The sequence below is a fragment of the Lepidochelys kempii genome, chromosome 2, assembly GCF_965140265.1.
Source record: "Lepidochelys kempii isolate rLepKem1 chromosome 2, rLepKem1.hap2, whole genome shotgun sequence".
NCBI lineage: Eukaryota > Metazoa > Chordata > Testudines > Cheloniidae > Lepidochelys > Lepidochelys kempii.
Window position 1 is genome coordinate 229,536,449 of NC_133257.1, and position 19,643 is coordinate 229,556,091.

General features: G+C 41.6%; 1 protein-coding gene across 2 annotated transcripts in view; it reads right to left on the bottom strand.

The window, feature by feature from the left end:
* Positions 1–966: 966 nt before the first annotated feature.
* CUBN (cubilin) overlaps positions 967–19,643 on the bottom strand; it is a 226,932-nt gene continuing 208,255 nt past the window's right edge. For both annotated transcript variants that reach the window (XM_073334127.1, XM_073334126.1), the window contains 8 exons: positions 10,783–10,988; positions 9,647–9,809; positions 8,969–9,177; positions 6,946–7,093; positions 6,629–6,810; positions 5,383–5,548; positions 1,674–1,909; positions 967–1,195 (listed from right to left, as the gene is read on the bottom strand). In XM_073334127.1, coding sequence (XP_073190228.1) covers positions 1,088–1,195; positions 1,674–1,909; positions 5,383–5,548; positions 6,629–6,810; positions 6,946–7,093; positions 8,969–9,177; positions 9,647–9,809; positions 10,783–10,988 — 1,418 coding nt within the window. In that variant the 3' untranslated portion in view covers positions 967–1,087. The remainder of the gene's footprint in view (positions 1,196–1,673; positions 1,910–5,382; positions 5,549–6,628; positions 6,811–6,945; positions 7,094–8,968; positions 9,178–9,646; positions 9,810–10,782; positions 10,989–19,643) is intronic.

The following is a 19,643-nucleotide window of genomic DNA, read 5'->3' on the forward strand; positions in this document are numbered from 1 at the left end:
GCATATGCTTAAGTGCTTTGTTGGATCAAGGTCTTAAAGAGAATGGATTGTTTTTGAAAATACTCAGTCCTGTGAGTACAACAGAACTACCAACATAAGCAGTGTAATTATTTACTCATGTAAATATTTACTGAATGTTACCAAGGTCAGTATTTACTCATGTAAATATTTACAAGATGGGGACTGTTTCTGAAAAAGAGAAGCTTTATCCAAACGTACTTAAAATGATGGTTGAGATTTTCAAAGCTGATTAATTAATGACAGTTATGTGTCTAAATCCCCTAATCAGATTTGAAGGTATTTTTTTTTTCATTTGAGATTATTTTCCTAGCACCTCAGATGCTGTGTATTTTGTCAGGTTTCAGAGTAGCAGCTGTGTTAGTCTGTGTCTGCTAAAAGAACAGGAGTACTTGTGGCACCTTAGAGACTAACAATTTTATTAGAGCATAAGCTTTCGTGGGCTACAGCCCACTTCATCGGATGCATAGAGTGGAATATATAGTAAGAAGATATATATATATATATAAATATATACACATACAGATAAGTTGGAATTTACCATACAAACTGTGAGAGTTTTTCTCCCAGCAATAAGTGTGGGCAGGTGCCCTTCAGGAAAGAGAGTTTTATCGTAACTAATTAGCCTCTCACAGTTTGTTAAATTTGTTAGTCTCTAAGGTGCCACAAGTACTCCTGTTCTTTTTGTATATTTTGTGTTCATCTTTTCTGTAGAACAAATTTTTTATGACAGTAAGTTATAAAACACATTTTTGTACATATTTTTAGACAGTTACTTGCTTTGAGAACGTTTATTTCAAATCTTGTAGCATAATTTTTAAAAATCACACTATATTTCAAATACTGATATCCAGCACGTTTTCACAGTTATGTATAAAGAAGCAGACATCATTTTAAGTATAAAAGGAGCTAAAATTTGTTTGAAATAATTCTAAACGCACAACTGTATTTACAGTAATTTACTTTTATTATAGCGATCACAGTCATATCTCAAACAGTCACTTTATGACCTAATGTCTCTGCAACGTAGCTAAGTACTAAGGGATTGTACTTCCTTGGAATAATGGTTCTAGCTAGTCCAAGTTAACTGGAAGCCTGATGGTAACGTTGCATATTCAGCATGGAATTTTATGAAGACTTGATGTGATGTCGCAGTAAATGAAGCAATGTTTGTATCCTAAAGAGGAAAAGAATATTAAAAAAACAATTCACATTTTTAAACATTTCCCTATGACAATATAATTAGGTATAAGCAGAGCCAGTCTGATATGCAGGCTGCCCGTTTACCCATTAAAAAAGCCACATGTGGTTTAAAACCTGTGGTCCCAATTTTCAGTTCATTCACTGCTGTACTTGGCAGTGGAGCACAGCAGGTGGATTTTGCCCAGAGGCCGTTACCAACATCATTTGGAACACAAACAAAGCAGATGAGTTCTGAGAAAAAAAAGTCTTGATGCAGCCCAGTAGATGTCACTATAATATCTCCATTTGAAAAGACTAGAGGACTTCCTACTAGAATGCGACAGAAGCCCAGTTTATTCAGCTTTTTTTATTGTCCATATATAATTGCTGTCAGAGTTAGGTAAGTAATTTTAAAATCAAATGAGTAATAATGACTTTTAAAGAACTACTACAAGAAAATAAAGAATACATACCATCCCACAGTATGGTCCAGTCCGTGGATAGCTAGCATCTGACCCATTGTAAAGTATCAGGTAGTTCCTAGTACAGTCACCTGGGTCATCAATGCTGATGAAAACAAAGTTAACTGTAACAATACGTCCCTGGGGGGCAATAATGATCCATTCACAATCAGTATTGTTCTGGTAAGTTGCGGGATAGTCAGGGCTGGCAAATGAACCAGTGTTTCCATATAAGGTTCCTCCACATCCTGGAAACAGAGGGTATTCATTAGTTCTAAATGTTTATTTCTACAAAATACTGTACAACGCAGTTGCTTTATACCAATATTTTTATAGGTTCTTTTCCATGGGGTTAGCACTCAGGGATGGTGGGAGATAGAATGGTCTGGAAGAATGGCAAGAGACAAGATGTGTGAGGTAGTATCTTTTATTGGTTTCAGAGTAACAGCCGTGTTAGTCTGTATTCGCAAAAAGAAAAGGAGTACTTGTGGCACCTTAGAGACTAACCAATTTATTTGAGCATAAGCTTTCATGAGCTACAGCTCACTTCATCGGATGTATACTGTGGAAAGTTTAGAAGATCTTATTATATACACACAAAGCATGAAAAAATACCTCCTCTCACTCCACTCTCCTTACAATGTGTATGATAATCAAGGTGGGCCATTTCCAACACAAATATTTTACATTTGGGGACAGAACGCCACTAGCCATCACCTTCAGCCCCCAACTAAAACTCCTCCAACGCATTATAAAGGATCTACAACCTATCCTGAAGGATGACCCAACACTCTCACAAATCTTGGGAGACAGGCCAGTCCTTGCCTACAGACAGGCCCCCAGCCTGAAGCAAATACTCACCAGCAACCACATACCACACAACAGAGCCACTAACCCAGGAACCTATCCTTGCAACAAAGCCCGTTGCCAACTGTGCCCACATATCTATTCAGGGGACACCATCACAGGGCCTAATAACATCAGCCACACTATCAGAGGCTCGTTCACCTGCACATCCACCAATGTGATATATGCCATCATGTGCCAGCAATGCCCCTCTGCCATGTACATTGGTCAAACTGGACAGTCTCTACGTAAAAGAATAAATGGGCACAAATCAGATGTCAAGAATTATAACAGTCATAAACCAGTCGGAGAACACTTCAATCTCTCTGGTCACGCGGTTACAGACATGAAAGTCTCTATTTTACAACAAAAAAACTTCAAATCCAGACTCCAGCAAGAAACTGCTGAATTGGAATTCATTTGCAAATTGGATACAATTAACTTAGGCTTGAATAGAGACTGGGAGTGGCTTAGTCATTATGCAAGGTAGCCTATTTCCCCTTGTTTTTTCCAACCCCCCCAGACGTTCTTGTTAAACCCTGGATTTGTGCTGGAAATGGCCCACCTTGATTATCATACACAATGTAAGGAGAGTGGTCACTTTGGATAAGCTATTACCAGCAGGAGAGTGGGGTGAGAGGAGGTATTTTTTCATGCTTTGTGTGTATATAATAAGATCTTCTAAACTTTCCACAATATGCATCCGATGAAGTGAGCTGTAGCTCACAAAAGCTTATGCTCAAATAAATTGGTTAGTCTCTAAGGTGCCACAAGTACTCCTTTTCTTTTTATCTTTTATTGGAGCAACTTCTATTGGTCATGGAGACAAGCTTAAGCAGAGCTCTTCTTCAGGTTTGGGAAATGTACTCAGACTGTCATAGAATCATAGGAGATCAGGATTGGAAGGGACCTCAGGAGGTCATCTAGTCCAACCCCCTGCTCAAAGCAGGACCAATCCCCAATTTTTGCCCCAAATCCCAAAATGGCCCCCTCAAGGACTGAACTCACAAGTCTGGGTTTAGCAGGCCAATGCTCAAACCACTGAGCTATCCTTCCCCCCCTCCGTTTGTCACAGCTAAACAAAGTGGAACAGATTGTTTAGCATAAGTAGTTAACAGATATTTCAAGGGACCATTCAAGGTGAAATGGCCTGTTAACACCTCTCCAATCATAGGGAAGAAAGTGTGGGGAAGCGGTTCTAGTAGGGTTGGTAGTGGGTTATAGATTGTTATAATAAGCCATAAATCGAGTGTCTATTCAGTCAATGATTTTCAGTGTCTGTCAGAGTTCTACATTTAAGCTCCCAGGCTTCTCTTTTGAAAGAGTTGTGCAGGTTTCCTTTGAGGATGAGGACTGATAAGTCAGATATAGAGTGATCGCTTTGTGAAAAGTGTTCACCCACAGATGATGCGGTATTTTTATATCTTTTATCATTTTCCTGTGAGAGTTTGAGAGCAGAGTGATTGTCTGGTTTCATCCCCATTGTAACCCATATAGCAGTGGTGGGCACCCTGCAGCCAGCCTGTGCCACTTCCCGCAGATCCCATTGGCCGGGAACGGGGAACCACGGCCACTGGGAGCTGCAGGCGGAAATGCCCATGGACAGTCAATGTAAACAAACTGTCTCACAGCCTGCCAGCAGATTACCCTCATGGGCCACGGGCGGCCCATTGGTCACAGGTTGCCCACCACTGCCATACAGGGTATCATCAAACAGCTACAACCCATACTTGATGGGGGCTCTATCCTGAAAGAAATCTTTCCTGAACCCCCTCCTCTGGCCTTCAAACATCACAGCAACCTCTCCAAGCTCATCATCGGAAGCAAGCTCCCCACAAACCAGGACGCACCGACTCAAAGCAGCACCAGACCCTGCCAGAACAATAGATGCAAAACCTGCAGCCATATCTCCACTGCTACAATGATCAGCACTCTCCCACACCTTTCAAGATCCATGGGTCCTACCCATGCCTATCACAACAAGTGGTGTTCTTCATCCAGTGCACTAAATGCCCCAGTAGTAACTATGTGGGTAAAACCAGACGATCGCTACATACAGGAATGAACTCACACAGGAAAATGATAAAAGGTCGGGAATGGAAGGGGCAGACCAGTTACTTCTCATCTCTGGCGCTCTGGGTCGCTGCTCTGTGCAGCGCAATGGCCCGCCCTGCCCTGTCTGCTCCCTGCCCAGGCCTGTCTGCCGGGGACAGGAGCCAAGCGAGCTGGAAACATGCTGAGGGGAGGGGGCCTCTGACTCACTCGGCCCCTGTCCCTGGCAGCTGGTCCTGGGCAGGGAGCAAAGGGGGTGGGGTGGGACACTGCCTCCCCAGACAGGCTCTCTCTCAGGTAGCCACCATGCTGCACTGAGGCAGTGACTGGGAGCGGCCAGCTTCAGCTGCGTGAGAAGTGGCTCCCTCCTGCTGCCAGAGAGAGTGGCCAAACGTGCAAAGACAGAGCCCGTGCCCCCATCCCTGTAAGTAACTCTGGTGGAGCGGGGAGGGGGCAGCGGCCCCAGGTTGGACACAGGGCAGGGAGGTCACTGGGTGGTCATGTGTCCTCCCCCTTAGATTGTGCCTGCCTCCCAGTATCGGGAGGTACAAGTTGTCTATGGGCCATAATGTGGTCAATGAGGAGTTTCACTTAAAACTGGTGGCATGAAATGACCTATTTATTTGGCTGATTTGACACAGAATAACCTAAAATGAAAAAGATGGTATTCAATTTTCCCATATTTGAAGTAATCTAAGGCTAGTCTGGATAATGTTTAGTTTAACCTCTTGTTCACTGAATTAAAAATGCTGTGACTTTCAACCTTCAGACCTATTATTCTGCACAATTGCTAGATGTGATTACCAAGTTATCACTGCCTTACCAGTTGGTGATGAAGTCCAAGTGATCTCAAATCCATCGCGAGCAACTAAAATGTCACTCTTGAAACGCAGGTATACAACATGATTTTCAGGGAAGATTGGATTGGGCACAGTGTTTCCGCAATACCTGCCAAGTAGTGGGGAACCCGCATCACTACCATTTCTGACCTTTAAAGGAATACAAACCCATTGTTAACATTACATTCATTTTCATGGTGTACAAGGAAACAAACCACAAGCAGGGAGCAAAGGATTTGATTCTTATGTATGGCACAACTGAAGTTTCATTGTGAATATTCACAACATGTATTTTTCTATCTTGCTGCAAGCTGCTGCTCAGAAAGGAGAGAAGGCAGTTAACCAGTCTCTATAGGCTTTCTAAATTATTGCACAGAACAAATACGGCCAAAATTTTTAAGCTCAACTTTATGGTATAGTACATTTTCCTTTTAATTAGAGTTGGTTGCTTAATGCCTAAGCTTTATATTTAAAATATACCCCTATACGTTTTGCTGCTGTTGAGAAATCTTAATATCCCAGATATGTGAATACTGCCTCTTCATCCTGCTAGACTGAAAGCAGAGATGGGGTCATGCTACAGAGTTCAAACCCATCTCTAGAGGAGGGTGAAGTAAGGAGTGTAACAGAGGAGAAATGAAGACAAAATCCTTCCACAGAAGAAACTTCTGATTTCTGGCATCTGAACAATTTGCATTAGAAACTTAAGGATATATGTGTAAAACCTTCACCACTCTCAAAAAGAATGAGAAAATGGCTTTATGTGGTTGGTAGGAATCTTTCCCCTCAATGCAGAAAGCACCTTTTCAGCTACCCTACATCTTTCACTACAGATCAAATATCTACTATTTTCGTATATTTTTAAAGAGATTTTAGCACTTATGTGCTGGCTGATCAGCCTGTGAGTCTGTAGATCTGTTTTTCCACAGATGTTAACATCAAATGTAAATTACACCATCTTGAAGCTTTCTCAGTGCCTAGCAGACAGCGACACCTGGATGAGGAGCAGCTAGTTGATGATGAAATTATCTAGCCGTCTGTTTTAGAATTTTATACTGCCATCCATCACTGTAGTATCTCATCACCTTCAGTGTAAAATTGATAGCAATAGTGAAGTCTCTAATGTCCATTTAGATAGGGCTTGAGCCAAGCCTATTGAAGTAAAAGGAAAGACTCCTTCTGATTTCCATGGGCTGTGGATCAAGGGCATAACAAATAATTTCTCAATACCTCTAAGAAATCCAAAGAACATCGGCTGCTGTCCTCCAAATTGAAAGCATGGAAAAAGAGAGAAATAGTGTGATTCGGAGGAGCCTGTAGAATGATGGTACAATCCAAATTATTGGGATGGAGACCAGGCCAGCCAGGGCTCTTCAGATAACCAAATGACTGATTATATTCTCTGCTGCAACCTGTTTGGGGCGCGGGGGCGGAGGAAAAACAAAACATTTGTAAGCCTTACAAATTTCTGTGTCATTGCTTGTTTACTCTCCATAGTGAACAAAGAATCTGTAGGCATATGCCTCAAAAACTTCTTCAAGGCTTACCTGCAGTCTGATAGGTAAACCTGACTCTGTTATTAATCATGTATTCCTCTGATTTGAAAGTCACAATGGCAGTCCGACCATAAGAATAAAACTCGGGGACTGCAAAAGTTTCAGTGCCACAGAATCTATTGACCTGTCCATGGTTACCCTGGAATTAAATAAATATAAGTAACTTACAAATTGCAGTTAAATGGTAATTCCCTTTATCTACTTACCTTTGGGTGATCTTATTGCAATCTGATATGTTGCCATATTAAAATTTGATTAAAAATCTTGTCTTTCAGATCCACTCTTATGCAAAGTAAACTCAGCATTATGAACTCCCTGGATGAACAGCTTATACTTTCACCACACACTTTTTGTGTGTGTGTTTTACATTTAAAAAAGGGGGAAAAGTCAACTAAACTAAAAAGTGAACTGTAATGTAAACCAAGTTTATATTACAGAGTGTTTTGCTTCTGTCTTGCCAGGGCAGCATTTTATAAAGGCATTATGTATCAGAAGGGTAGCACTGTTAAGTCTGTATCCACAAAAACAACAAGGAGTCTGGTGGCACCTTAAAGACTAAGATTTATTTGTGCCTAACCTGTTGTGGGTAAAAAACCCACTTCTTCAGATGCATGGAGTGAAAATTACAGATACAGGCATAAATATATATTGGCACATGAAGGGAAGGGAGTAACCTTACAAGTGGAGAATCAGTGTTGAAGGCCAATTTAGTCAGAGTGGATGTGGTCCACTCCCAATAATTGAGGAGGAGGTGTCAATACCAACAGAGGGAAAATTGCTTTTGTAGTGAGCCAGCCACTCCCAGTCCCTATTCAAGCCCAAATTGATGGTGTTAAGTTTGTAAATGAATTGTAGTTCTGCAGTTTCTCTTTGAAGTCTGTTTTTGAATTTATTTTTTTTGAAGAATGGCTACTTTTAACCACATCCACTCTGACTAAATTGGTCTTCAGCATTGTTTCTCCACTTGTAAGGTTACTCCCTTCTCTTCATGTGCCAATATATATTTATGCCTGTATCTGTAATTTTCACTCCATTTATAAAATGCTGCCCTGGAAGAAGTGGGTTTTTTACCCACGAAAGCTTAGGCGCAAATAAATCTGTTAATCTTTAAGGTGCCACCAGACTCCTTGTTTTTATAAAGGCATTATCTTTGTCATCAGTAGCTAGTTGCAATAGTCCATATTCTATATGTTCTTAGGTATCAAAATTGCATTTTTTGTTACATGTGTAAACATTCAAGAAAAAAATCCTTTTTTACAATTAAATTTAATGTACCATTTTGCTACAATATTTTCACAGTGTAAAAATTTGAATTTTAACTGCATTTTGATTACTGATGGTAATAGGTAAACCAATGGAGATTGGGATCAGGGTTAAAGGCTTACTGCTATATCCCTGACATAATTTTTATGTGTACTTTTTATACAGATCACACTCTAACATTTCCATAAAAGTAATGTAATATCTAAATATGTTAAAAATGACATTCAGCCACCACTAGAGGGCAACCAAAAGTTAACAGTGATTTTCATGCCCAAATTGAAACAACAAAAGACGGTTTAGTCATATTTAATACAATGGAAACAAACTGTTTCTTTCTGTGCCTTTGCCATAAACACCACTTTTTGCAAGTACATTTGTTTTTATCGTGATTCTTGAATAATAGGATATAAAGTCTGTTTATGAAAGCCTACTATTGGGCAATATTTAATGAATGTTAAGTTTGGTGGAAATATGGCTTGATGTAATTATGAGAAGTTACATAGCACACAGTGAGTGAAATGTCCCATGTGCACAGGATTTGCATAAAGCCACTTATGAGACTTACGTGATAGTGCATAATGACTTGTATGGGCCCCCTGTATAGGAATGAATTTAATCCAGTATCATTAACACAATGACTCGCAGAACCCCCAAACAGTGATACTTCTATTTTCTCTGGTCCAAACAAGGTGAGAACTAGATGTTTGTTACTAACTTTTTTGACCAGTGACATAAATTGTGCATGTCTTACCATTGTTGGGTCCTGGAACTCTAGATAATTCTGAGAGCAGTCCTGTTTGGAGTGGAGGTGGAATGCCTCTACCACCAGTTTGACTTGCTGCTGTGGCGGGGCGTCAATGATCCATGTGCAGAAAGTAAATGGTGGATAGGCATTAGGAAAATTAGGTGACATTGTGGTTTGTGGGGTAGAAGTTGCATTATATGTTCCGCCACACAATCCTGTTGGAAGCAATAACAACTTAATTAATTGTATCTCCATACCACAAGGCGTGTGAAAAAGCTGTCCACCTCAGCAAAACTGCTTAATTGTTTATTGGAATTCGTTATGATTTCACATTGATCTTTTGATGATTCTTTAGAGGCAAAGTATAAATAAAAAACACTCTGATCACGGTGTCAAGCTACATCTATCAATCTCTGTGCCTGCATATGTTCTACATGCAGAGAAATGTTTGTTTTCCATATTCTCATGATACATATTAACCCTCTATGGTGAATTGTTCTCATTTTGCTCTTGAGGCTGACAACCATCCTGCAATCAAGAGAGACTGGACTGCAGCTGGAGTCCAGTGATGCTGCTTTTAATTTGATCACAAGACACTTCGCATAGTTATGCAAAGTGCACCTACCCACTACCTACACATTTCTCTTTGGGGTAAATAAATAAACAAACAAATAAAATACTTACGATCCACAATGGCGTAGGTAGCATTGAAACCTGCCCTTTGCACAGAACTATCTGTGACAAACTTCACCATCAAGAAGTTATTGGTAGAAAGAAATGGAGCTGGCATGGTGGATCCACAAAATGTGCCAGCTAAATTGGCATTTTCATTATCTCCATCATACAGCTAAAAGGGGAGAAAACACTGGATACCTCACTAATATTTTTGGCACTTGTGCTATTTTAATATAAATATATTCGTAAATTGATTAACAAAAGTCTAGTTCTCTGAACTCTTATTTGACTTTACAGTTTTAAGACCCTTTCCTCCCATTAATGAAAGGAAGATGCTCTTGGGCTTTCATAAAAATTGCTGATTATCATAGTTCACATCTTCAAATAAGCTAATTATCTTAGAAAGTGTGATCTTATTATTTTAGATCCCTAATTCAAGAAAGCAGACAAAAATTTAAACTTTTTGGTTGGGGTGGAGGAGTTCATTTTTTGATGAAAACTCAAACATTTTCAGTGAAATGTTTTCACAAAAGTGTCCATTTAATTGAAAAGCAATTTTCCATCAAAAATATTTTGGTGGAAAATTCTTGACTAGATCTACAGTATACCTATCTTGATGCTGGGAGCCAGCATTTCAGAATGTCCTGCTACGTGTCTTGCCTACTATGTACTCATATACAACAGAATAGAGTCAAGACGTGAGGATCCATTATTTGGATTTACCTTTTCATAAGTTTTAAAATAAGAAGTGCTTTGAAACAGTTTGGTAGGATAAAGTAATTCTTTAAGTGTTCTTTCAAAGTATTTGACTTTGTCTACAGTGTAAGTTCTATTTTGTTTGTGGCATTTTATATAGTAAGTAGGCTACACATTTATATTTACAATTCAGTTAAATCCTGAAAGTGAAACCTATCCCCACTGAAGTCAATAGCAAAACTCCCCTTGACTTCCCAGTGCCTAGGATTTCACCTTGAGTCCTTCAATAATTTATCATACTGCAGAACTTTCATTTTCAAAAACAAGCAATTTAATTTCTCTGTGAAGAAGATCTCCTTCTACTGATTAAATTTTAAATCTCTGATCCAACATATTGAACAAAGTAGTTTATATATATCATGATTAGATTAGAATACGGTTTCTCTTACATTGACATAATCATATCTGCATCTTTGAGAAGATGGTGCTTCAAGAACAAATGAGGTGAAGGTGAAGTTGATCAGCTTGTTTACAGATGCAGCTATGATCCACACACATTCCAAGTTTTTGTCATATGTGCCATCCATGTCAGAGTCTGGAGAGCCAAAGCTGTAACTTGAATTTGTCAAATAACCGCCACAGCCATGCTGAGGTCCTGTTAAACAAGCAGAAATAATTAAGTAAGGCCTGATAGCTACTTACAGTTGAAACCTTATTTTAATTTCACATCCCATATTTTTCCGTCATACACAGTAATATTTAATTGCCTTTCAAACAAAGCTATTGTGTGGACTATTTGAATGATTAAAGTGCCTGCTTTGAACACAAAGAGCGCTATATAAATGTGAATCATGATCAGGTATGGCAGACTGATTTAAGAAGGGCAAGCGATTGACACATACAGTACATCTGGTTTATCCCATGCATATTTCTCTGATATGCTTTAAAGGAGTATCTATAAAAATTCATATGAATAAACAGAATTTAGGGAAGGTATAGAATAACGATGTCATGGGTCAAGTTGTCAAGAGTTCCTAAGTCATTTAGGTACTTCTGTACATGTCACCCAATATGAATATAGTAAATAAAGACATATTTGAAACCATCTGCTTAGTGTGAGAGGATGTTATCTGACTTCTTGAAAAGACAGTCTGACCTTCCCAGTCTCCAAAGAAGCTTCTAGAGAAATAAGAACAGGAATGGAGACCATGGTTTTCAAAAGAGACAAGTTATTCTTGGTGCCTCAGGTTTTGAGTTCTTAGTTAGACACACCATAAAGGAACTTGATTTTCAGAGGGTGGGTGCTCAGCACTTCCTGATGATCAGGCCCCATTAAGGTGCCTCTCACTGAGCATCCATTACTAAACACTTTTGAAAACGTTGTACTTTAAAAAGCTTTTTGAAAAGGAAGCAGGGAGGTAGAGGACAGAAAAACAAAAGAAGCATAAAGAACAAGGAGTACTTGTGGCACCTTAAAGACTAACAAATTTATTTGGGCATAAGCTTTTGTGGGCTAAAACCCACTTCATCAGACACATGCAGTGGAAAATACAATAGGAAGATATATATATATATATATATATATATATATATATATACACACTGTGACAGGGCAAGGGCAGATGGCTATAGAAAAGTAGAGGGAGATAGATATATTAGCTCCAGGCTAAACAAATCCCTGATACCAGGATAAGTGAAATGGCAGCTGCTTCAGGTCAATTAAGATACCTGGGGCCAATTAAGAACTTTCCAGAAGGCAGGGAGAATGGTAGGTTGATTGGGACACCTAAAGCCAATCAGGGGCTGGCTGAAACTAGTTAAAAGCCTCCCAGTTAGTCAGGTGGGGGTGCATGTCAGGAGCTGTGGGAGGAAGTTGCGCTGTTGGAGAGGCTGAGTAGTATACACCATATCAGGCACAAGGAAGGAGGCCCTGAGGTAAGGGTGAAGTGGATCTTGAGGAAGTGAGGGCTGCTGTGGGGGAAGTAGCCCAGGGAATTGTACATGTCCTGTTTGTAAAAGGTCAGCTACCATAGCTAATACTATTAGGGTCCCTGGGCTGGAGCCCGGAGTAGAGAGTGGGCCCGGGCTCCCCTCCCCTCACCTTTGCCCCCTGATTAATCACTGAGACAACAGAGACTGTGTCAGGAAGGATAACTTCTCCTCACCTCCCTTGCTGGCTTATGATGAAAATGGCTCAGTAGACTGTGACCCTTGTCCCTAGAGAGAGAAGGGTTACGTGGAGGGTCACAGTGAGCCTCTGAGGCTAGCGAAATCCGCCAGGAAATGCGGAACCCATGGAGGCAAGGACAGAGCTTTGTCACAATACAGAGAACATGAAAAAAATGGGTGTTGCCATACCAACTCTAACAAGACTAATCAATTAAGGTGGGCTATTACACTTCAATGTAATTCTTACCAGCTGCTCAGTTTCTTACATAAAGCGTGGAAAAAGCAGTAGTTCTTTCAAATGGACTTTTTATCCATCGTCTAGAAAGAATTCTTTGGACAGTAGAGGGCACTTTGACTTTGAAAATCTAGTTAATGATACCCTTCCCCCATCTATGTGGAGGTAGTACACTCTTTTCCAGATTTTCAGATCTGGGTGCTTAAAGTGACTTATGAGGTCCATGCACAGGATTACACACGGCCTGATTTTCAGAAGTGCTGAATTTCAGGAGGTCTTGCACCTGCACAGCACCTTTGAAAATCAGGCCACTTTTAATTAGATATCTATGTCCTTAACTTTAGTTACCCAGATTTGAAAATTTGTCCCTATAATTTATAAAAAAAAAAATTGTGCTGAGTCAAGTGGCTTTTAGACATAGATGATTATCCAGTAGATTGGACACTCCTCTATTAACCTCTAATCCATTCCCAACCCAAGTAAAAAGTACAGAATATTTGCAGAGACATTTGCTTGCATCTTTTCTATATTCTAGTTTCCTGGTGCTTGACTGGTTCACAAGGCACTAGTTAAAATTGACCAGCTTGTTAAAATCATGCATCTTTCTCTGATCTCTTTGGGGTTTCTTGTTCGATTATCTAACTCACACACTGGAATATAGTAGGCATCGCTAACGCTTTTGCTAGTCTCATAAAGAATGCCTGAAAAGTTTGCAAGATAGGCAATAACAGTCGATCATCTCCCACAATGAATGCTTTTACAACAGTAAGATATGCAAAATAATTTACTTTTTGTGGCAAAGCAACCAAATGTAGTTAGATCCAGAATCTCATTTGCATGTGTAAAATATGACTTTCTTCCGGACAGCGGATGTCTTAACCTTGACACACTGATACATTTCCAAGCATATAACTCTAGACACTGCCTGAGCTAGTGTTGCAAAGGGATAGTTCTGGAGTAAAATCAGCCTCCAGTCACCAGTATTGCATCAGTATCCATGTGCTAGGGGCAAGAGTTCTGCAAGACTGTAATAATTAAACCAGTGTGACTAAGTATAAAAGTCATCCTGCTGTTCCAACTGAAGCTGGGAAAACTCCACACAAACAGAAGCTGATTTAAAAAAAAAAAAATCCTATTCCACTGAGGCGCTGTAGACTTCTTTATCACTAGTAATGAATAGGGAACACTTATAATAGGAACAGAATGAAAAAGACAAGGATTAGTTGGATCTAATCCAGCTTTGTGTACTAAAGAATCACACATTTGGACGAGTCCTAAAATAACTGTATTTCTAATGCAGAACTTTAGAACAAAGAGAGGGGAAATGGGACCAATTAATTATGAGCCAAAAAAGATACTTAGGAAGACTAAATCATCAAAGGTGACAGTGCTTGTGGGATGGGGTGCTTCTTTGCTACATTCTTCTCACTGTTTGTACTTTTTCAGAATAAATATACTTTTTGAAATAAAGTTTATTAGGGCTTGATCCTGCAAGAAGCTAAGTACTTTGGCCCTCATCTACTAAAGCACTTAAAGACATACTCAATTTTAAGGTTTCAGAGTAACAGCCGTGTTAGTCTGTATTCGCAAAAAGAAAAGGAGTACTTGTGGCACCTTAGAGACTAATCAATTTATTTGAGCATAAGCTTTCGTGAGCTACAGCTCACTTCATCGGATGCATACTGTGGAAAGTGTAGAAGATCTTCTTATACACACAAAGCATGAAAAAATACCTCCCCCCATCCCACTCTCCTGCTGGTAATAGCTTATCTAAAGTGACCACTCTCCTTACAATGTGTATGATAATGAAGGTGGGCCATTTCCAGCACAAATCCAGGGTTTAACAAGAACGTCTGGGGGGGTTGGAAAAAACAAGGGGAAATAGGCTACCTTGCATAATGACTAAGCCACTCCCAGTCTCTATTCAAGCCTAAGTTAATTGTATCCAATTTGCAAATGAATTCCAATTCAGCAGTTTCTTGCTGGAGTCTGGATTTGAAGTTTTTTTGTTGTAAAATAGAGACAATGTACTCAATGCTTTTTTTGCCTCTGTTTTCACTAACAAGGTCAGCTCCCAGACTGCTGCGCTGGGCATCACAAAATGCGGAAGAGATGGCCAGCCCTCTGTGGAGATAGAGGCGGTTAGGGACTATTTAGAAAAGCTGGACGTGCACAAGTCCATGGGGCCGGACGAGTTGCATCCGAGAGTGCTGAAGGAATTGGCGGCTGTGATTGCAGAGCCACTGGCCATTATCTTTGAAAACTCGTGGCGAACCGGGGAAGTCCCGGATGACTGGAAAAAGGCTAATGTAGTGCCAATCTTTAAAAAAGGGAAGAAGGATGATCCTGGGAACTACAGGCCAGTCAGCCTCACCTCAGTCCCTGGAAAAATCATGGAGCAGGTCCTCAAAGAATCAATCCTGAAGCACTTGCATGAGAGGAAAGTGATCAGGAACAGCCAGCATGGATTCACCAAGGGAAGGTCATGCCTGACTAATCTAATCGCCTTTTATGATGAGATTACTGGTTCTGTGGATGAAGGGAAAGCAGTGGATGTATTGTTTCTTGACTTTAGCAAAGCTTTTGACATGGTCTCCCATAGTATTCTTGTCAGCAAGTTAAGGAAGTATGGGCTGGATGAATGCACTATAAGGTGGGTAGAAAGCTGGCTAAAATGTCGGGCTCAACGGGTAGTGATCAATGGCTCCATGTCTAGTTGGCAGCCGGTATCCAGTGGAGTGCCCCAGGGGTCGGTCCTGGGGCCGGTTTTATTCAATATCTTCATAAATGATCTGGAGGATGGTGTGGATTGCACTCTCAGCAAATTTGCGGATGATACTAAACTGGGAGGAGTGGTAGATACGCTGGAGGGGAGGGATAGGATACAGAAGGACCTAGACAAATTGGAGGATTGGGCCAAAAGGAATCTGATGAGGTTCAATAAGGGTAAGTGCAGGGTCCTGCACTTAGGACGGAAGAACCCAATGCACAGCTACAGACTAGGGACCGAATGGCTAGGCAGCAGTTCTGCAGAAAAGGACCTAGGGGTGACAGTGGACGAGAAGCTGGATATGAGTCAGCAGTGTGCCCTTGTTGCCAAGAAGGCCAATGGCATTTTGGGATGTATAAGTAGGGGCATAGCGAGCAGATGGAGGGACGTGATCGTTCCCCTCTATTCGACATTGGTGAGGCCTCATCTGGAGTACTGTGTCCAGTTTTGGGCCCCACACTTCAAGAAGGATGTGGATAAATTGGAGAGAGTCCAGCGAAGGGCAACAAAAATGATTAGGGGTCTGGAACACATGAGTTATGAGGAGAGGCTGAGGGAGCTGGGATTGTTCAGCCTGCAGAAGAGAAGAATGAGGGGGGATTTGATAGCTGCTTTCAACTACCTGAAAGGGGGTTCCAAAGAGGATGGCTCTAGACTGTTCTCAATGGTAGCAGATGACAGAACGAGGAGTAATGGTCTCAAGTTGCAGTGGGGGAGGTTTAGATTGGATATTAGGAAAAACTTTTTCACTAAGAGGGTGGTGAAACACTGGAATGCGTTACCTAGGGAGGTGGTAGAATCTCCTTCCTTAGAGGTTTTTAAGGTCAGGCTTGACAAAGCCCTGGCTGGGATGATTTAACTGGGAATTGGTCCTGCTTTGAGCAGGGGGTTGGACTAGATGACCTTCTGGGGTCCCTTCCAACCCTGATATTCTATGATTCTATGATTCTATGACTTTCATGTCTGTAACCGCGTGACCAGAGAGATTGAAGTGTTCTCCGACTGGTTTATGACTGTTATAATTCTTGACATCTGATTTGTGCCCATTTATTCTTTTACGTAGAGACTGTCCAGTTTGACCAATGTACATGGCAGAGGGGCATTGCTGGCACATGATGGCATATATAACATTGGTGGATGTGCAGGTGAACGAGCCTCTGATAGTGTGGCTGATGTTATTAGGCCCTGTGATGGTGTCCCCTGAATAGATATGTGGGCACAGTTGGCAACGGGCTTTGTTGCAAGGGTAGGTTCCTGGGTTAGTGGTTCTGTTGTGTGGTATGTGGTTGCTGGTGAGTATTTGCTTCAGGTTGGGGGGCTGTCTGTAGGCAAGGACTGGCCTGTCTCCCAAGATTTGTGAGATGTTGGGTCATCCTTCAGGATAGGTTGTAGATCCTTAATAATGCGTTGGAGAGGTTTTAGTTGGGGGCTGAAGTTGACGGCTAGTGGCGTTCTGTTATTTTCTTTGTTAGGCCTGTCCTGTAGTAGGTGACTTCTGGGAACTCTTCTGGCTCTATCAATCTGTTTCTTCACTTCCGCAGGTGGGTATTGTAGTTGTAGGAATGCTTAATAGAGATCTTGTAGGTGTTTGTCTCTGTCTGAGGGGTTGGAGCAAATGCGGTTGTATCGCAGAGCTTGGCTGTAGACAATGGATCGTGTGGTGTGGTCAGGGTGAAAGCTGGAGGCATGTAGGTAGGAATAGCGATCAGTAGGTTTCCGGTATAGGGTGGTGTTTATGTGACCATTGTTTATTAGCACTGTTGTGTCTAAGAAGTGGATCTCTTGTGTGGACTGGACCAGGCTGAGGTTGATGGTGGGATGGAAATTGTTGAAATCATGTTGGAATTCGTCAAGGGCTTCATTTCCATTCTTCCAGATGATGAAGTTAAAAAATCCATTACAATCTACATACCACACAGACTATGCTGACAGCTTGTGCCACACGCTCTCAAAGAAACTGCGGAACCACCTGATCAACATCCTCTACAGCAAACAGGGAAAGATAAAGAATGAGCTCTCAAAAATGGATACTCTCATAAAAAACCAACCTTCTACACAAACTTCCTCATGGCTGGACTTTACTAGAACTAGACAAGCCATTTACAACACACACTTTGCTTCTCTACAAAAGAAAAAGGACACTAAACTTTCTAAACTACTGCATGCCACAAGGGGCCACAGCAATGGTTCCCTCAACCCACCCAGCAATATTGTTAACCTATCCAACTATACTCTTAGCCCAGCAGAAGCAGCTGTCCTATCTCGGGGCCTCTCCTTCTGCCCCTCCACCCCCACGAACATGATACAGTTCTGTGGTGACCTGGAATCCTATTTTCGACGTCTCCGACTCAAGGAATATTTCCAACATACCTCTGAACAACATACTAATCCACAGAGACCTCCCTACCAACACTACAAAAAGAAGGATTCTAGGAGGACTCCTCCTGAAGGTCGAAACAGCAGACTGGACTTCTACATAGAGTGCTTCTGCTGACGTGCACAGGCTGAAATTGTGGAAAAGCAGCATCACTTGCCCCATAACCTCAGCCATGCGGAACACAATGCCATCCACAGCCTCAGAAACAACTGACATCATAATCAAAAAGGTTGACAAAGGAGGTGCTGTTGTCATCATGAATAGGTCGGAATATGAACAAGAGGCTGCTCGGCAGCTCTCCAACACCACTTTCTACAAGCCATTACCCTCTGATCCCACTGAGAATTACCAAAAGCAACTACAGCATTTGCTCAAGAAACTGCCTGAAAAAGCACAAGATCAAATCCGCACAGACACACCCCTGGAACCCTGAACTGGGATATTCTATCTACTACCCAAGATCCATAAACCTGGAAATCCTGGGCGCCCCATCATCTCAGGCATTGGCACCCTGACAGCAGGATTGTCTGGCTATGTAGTCTCCCTCCTCAGGCCCTACGCTACCAGCACTCCCAGCTACCTTCAAGACACCACTGACTTCCTGAGGAAACTACAATCCATCGGTGATCTTCCTGATAACACCATCCTGGCCACTATGGATGTAGAAGCCCTCTACACCAACATTCCACACAAAGATGGACTACAAGCCGTCAAGAACACTATCCCCGATAATGTCACGGCTAACCTGGTGGCTGAACTTTGTGACTTTGTCCTTACCCATAACTATTTTACATTTGGGGACAATGTATACTTTCAGATCAGCGGCACTGCTATGGGTACCCGCATGGCCCCACAGTATGCCAACATTTTTATGGCTGACTTAGGGGACGAGAGCTGAGGAAGCGTTGTTCTAATGCCCCTACTCTACTTGCGCTATATTGATGACATCATCATCATCTGGACCCATGGAAAAGAAGCCCTTGAGGAATTCCACCATGATTTCAACAATTTCCATCCCTCCATCAACCTCAGCCTGGTCCAGTCCACACAAGAGATCCACTTCCTGGACACTACAGTGCTAATAAACAATGGTCACATAAACACCACCCTATACCGGAAACCTACTGACCACTATACTTATCTACATGCCTCCAGCTTTCATTAGGACCACATCACACGATCCATTGTCTACAGCCAAGCTCTAAGCTATAACCGCATTTGCTCCAATCCCTCAGACAGAGACAAACACCTTCAAGATTTCTATGAAGCATTCTTACAACTACAGTATCCACCTGCTGAAGTGAAGAAACAGATTGACAGAGCCAGAATACCCAGAAGTCACCTACACCAGGACAGGCCCAACAAAGAAAGTAACAGAATGCCACTAGCCATCACCTTCAGCCCCCAACTAAAACCTCTCAACGCATCATCAAGAATCTACAACCTATCCTGAAGGACGATCCCTCACAGATCTTGGGAGACAGGCCAGTCCTTGCTTACAGACAGCCCCCCAACCTGAAGCAAATACTCACCAGCAACCACATACCACACAACAGAACCACTAACCCAGGAACCTACCCTTGCAACAAAGCCCGTTGCCAACTGTGCCCACATATCTATTCAGGGGACACCATCACAGGGCCTAATAACATCAGCCACACTATCAGAGGCTCGTTCACCTGCACATCCACCAATGTTATATATGGCATCATGTGCCAGCAATGCCCCTCTGCCATGTACATTGGTCAAACTGGACAGT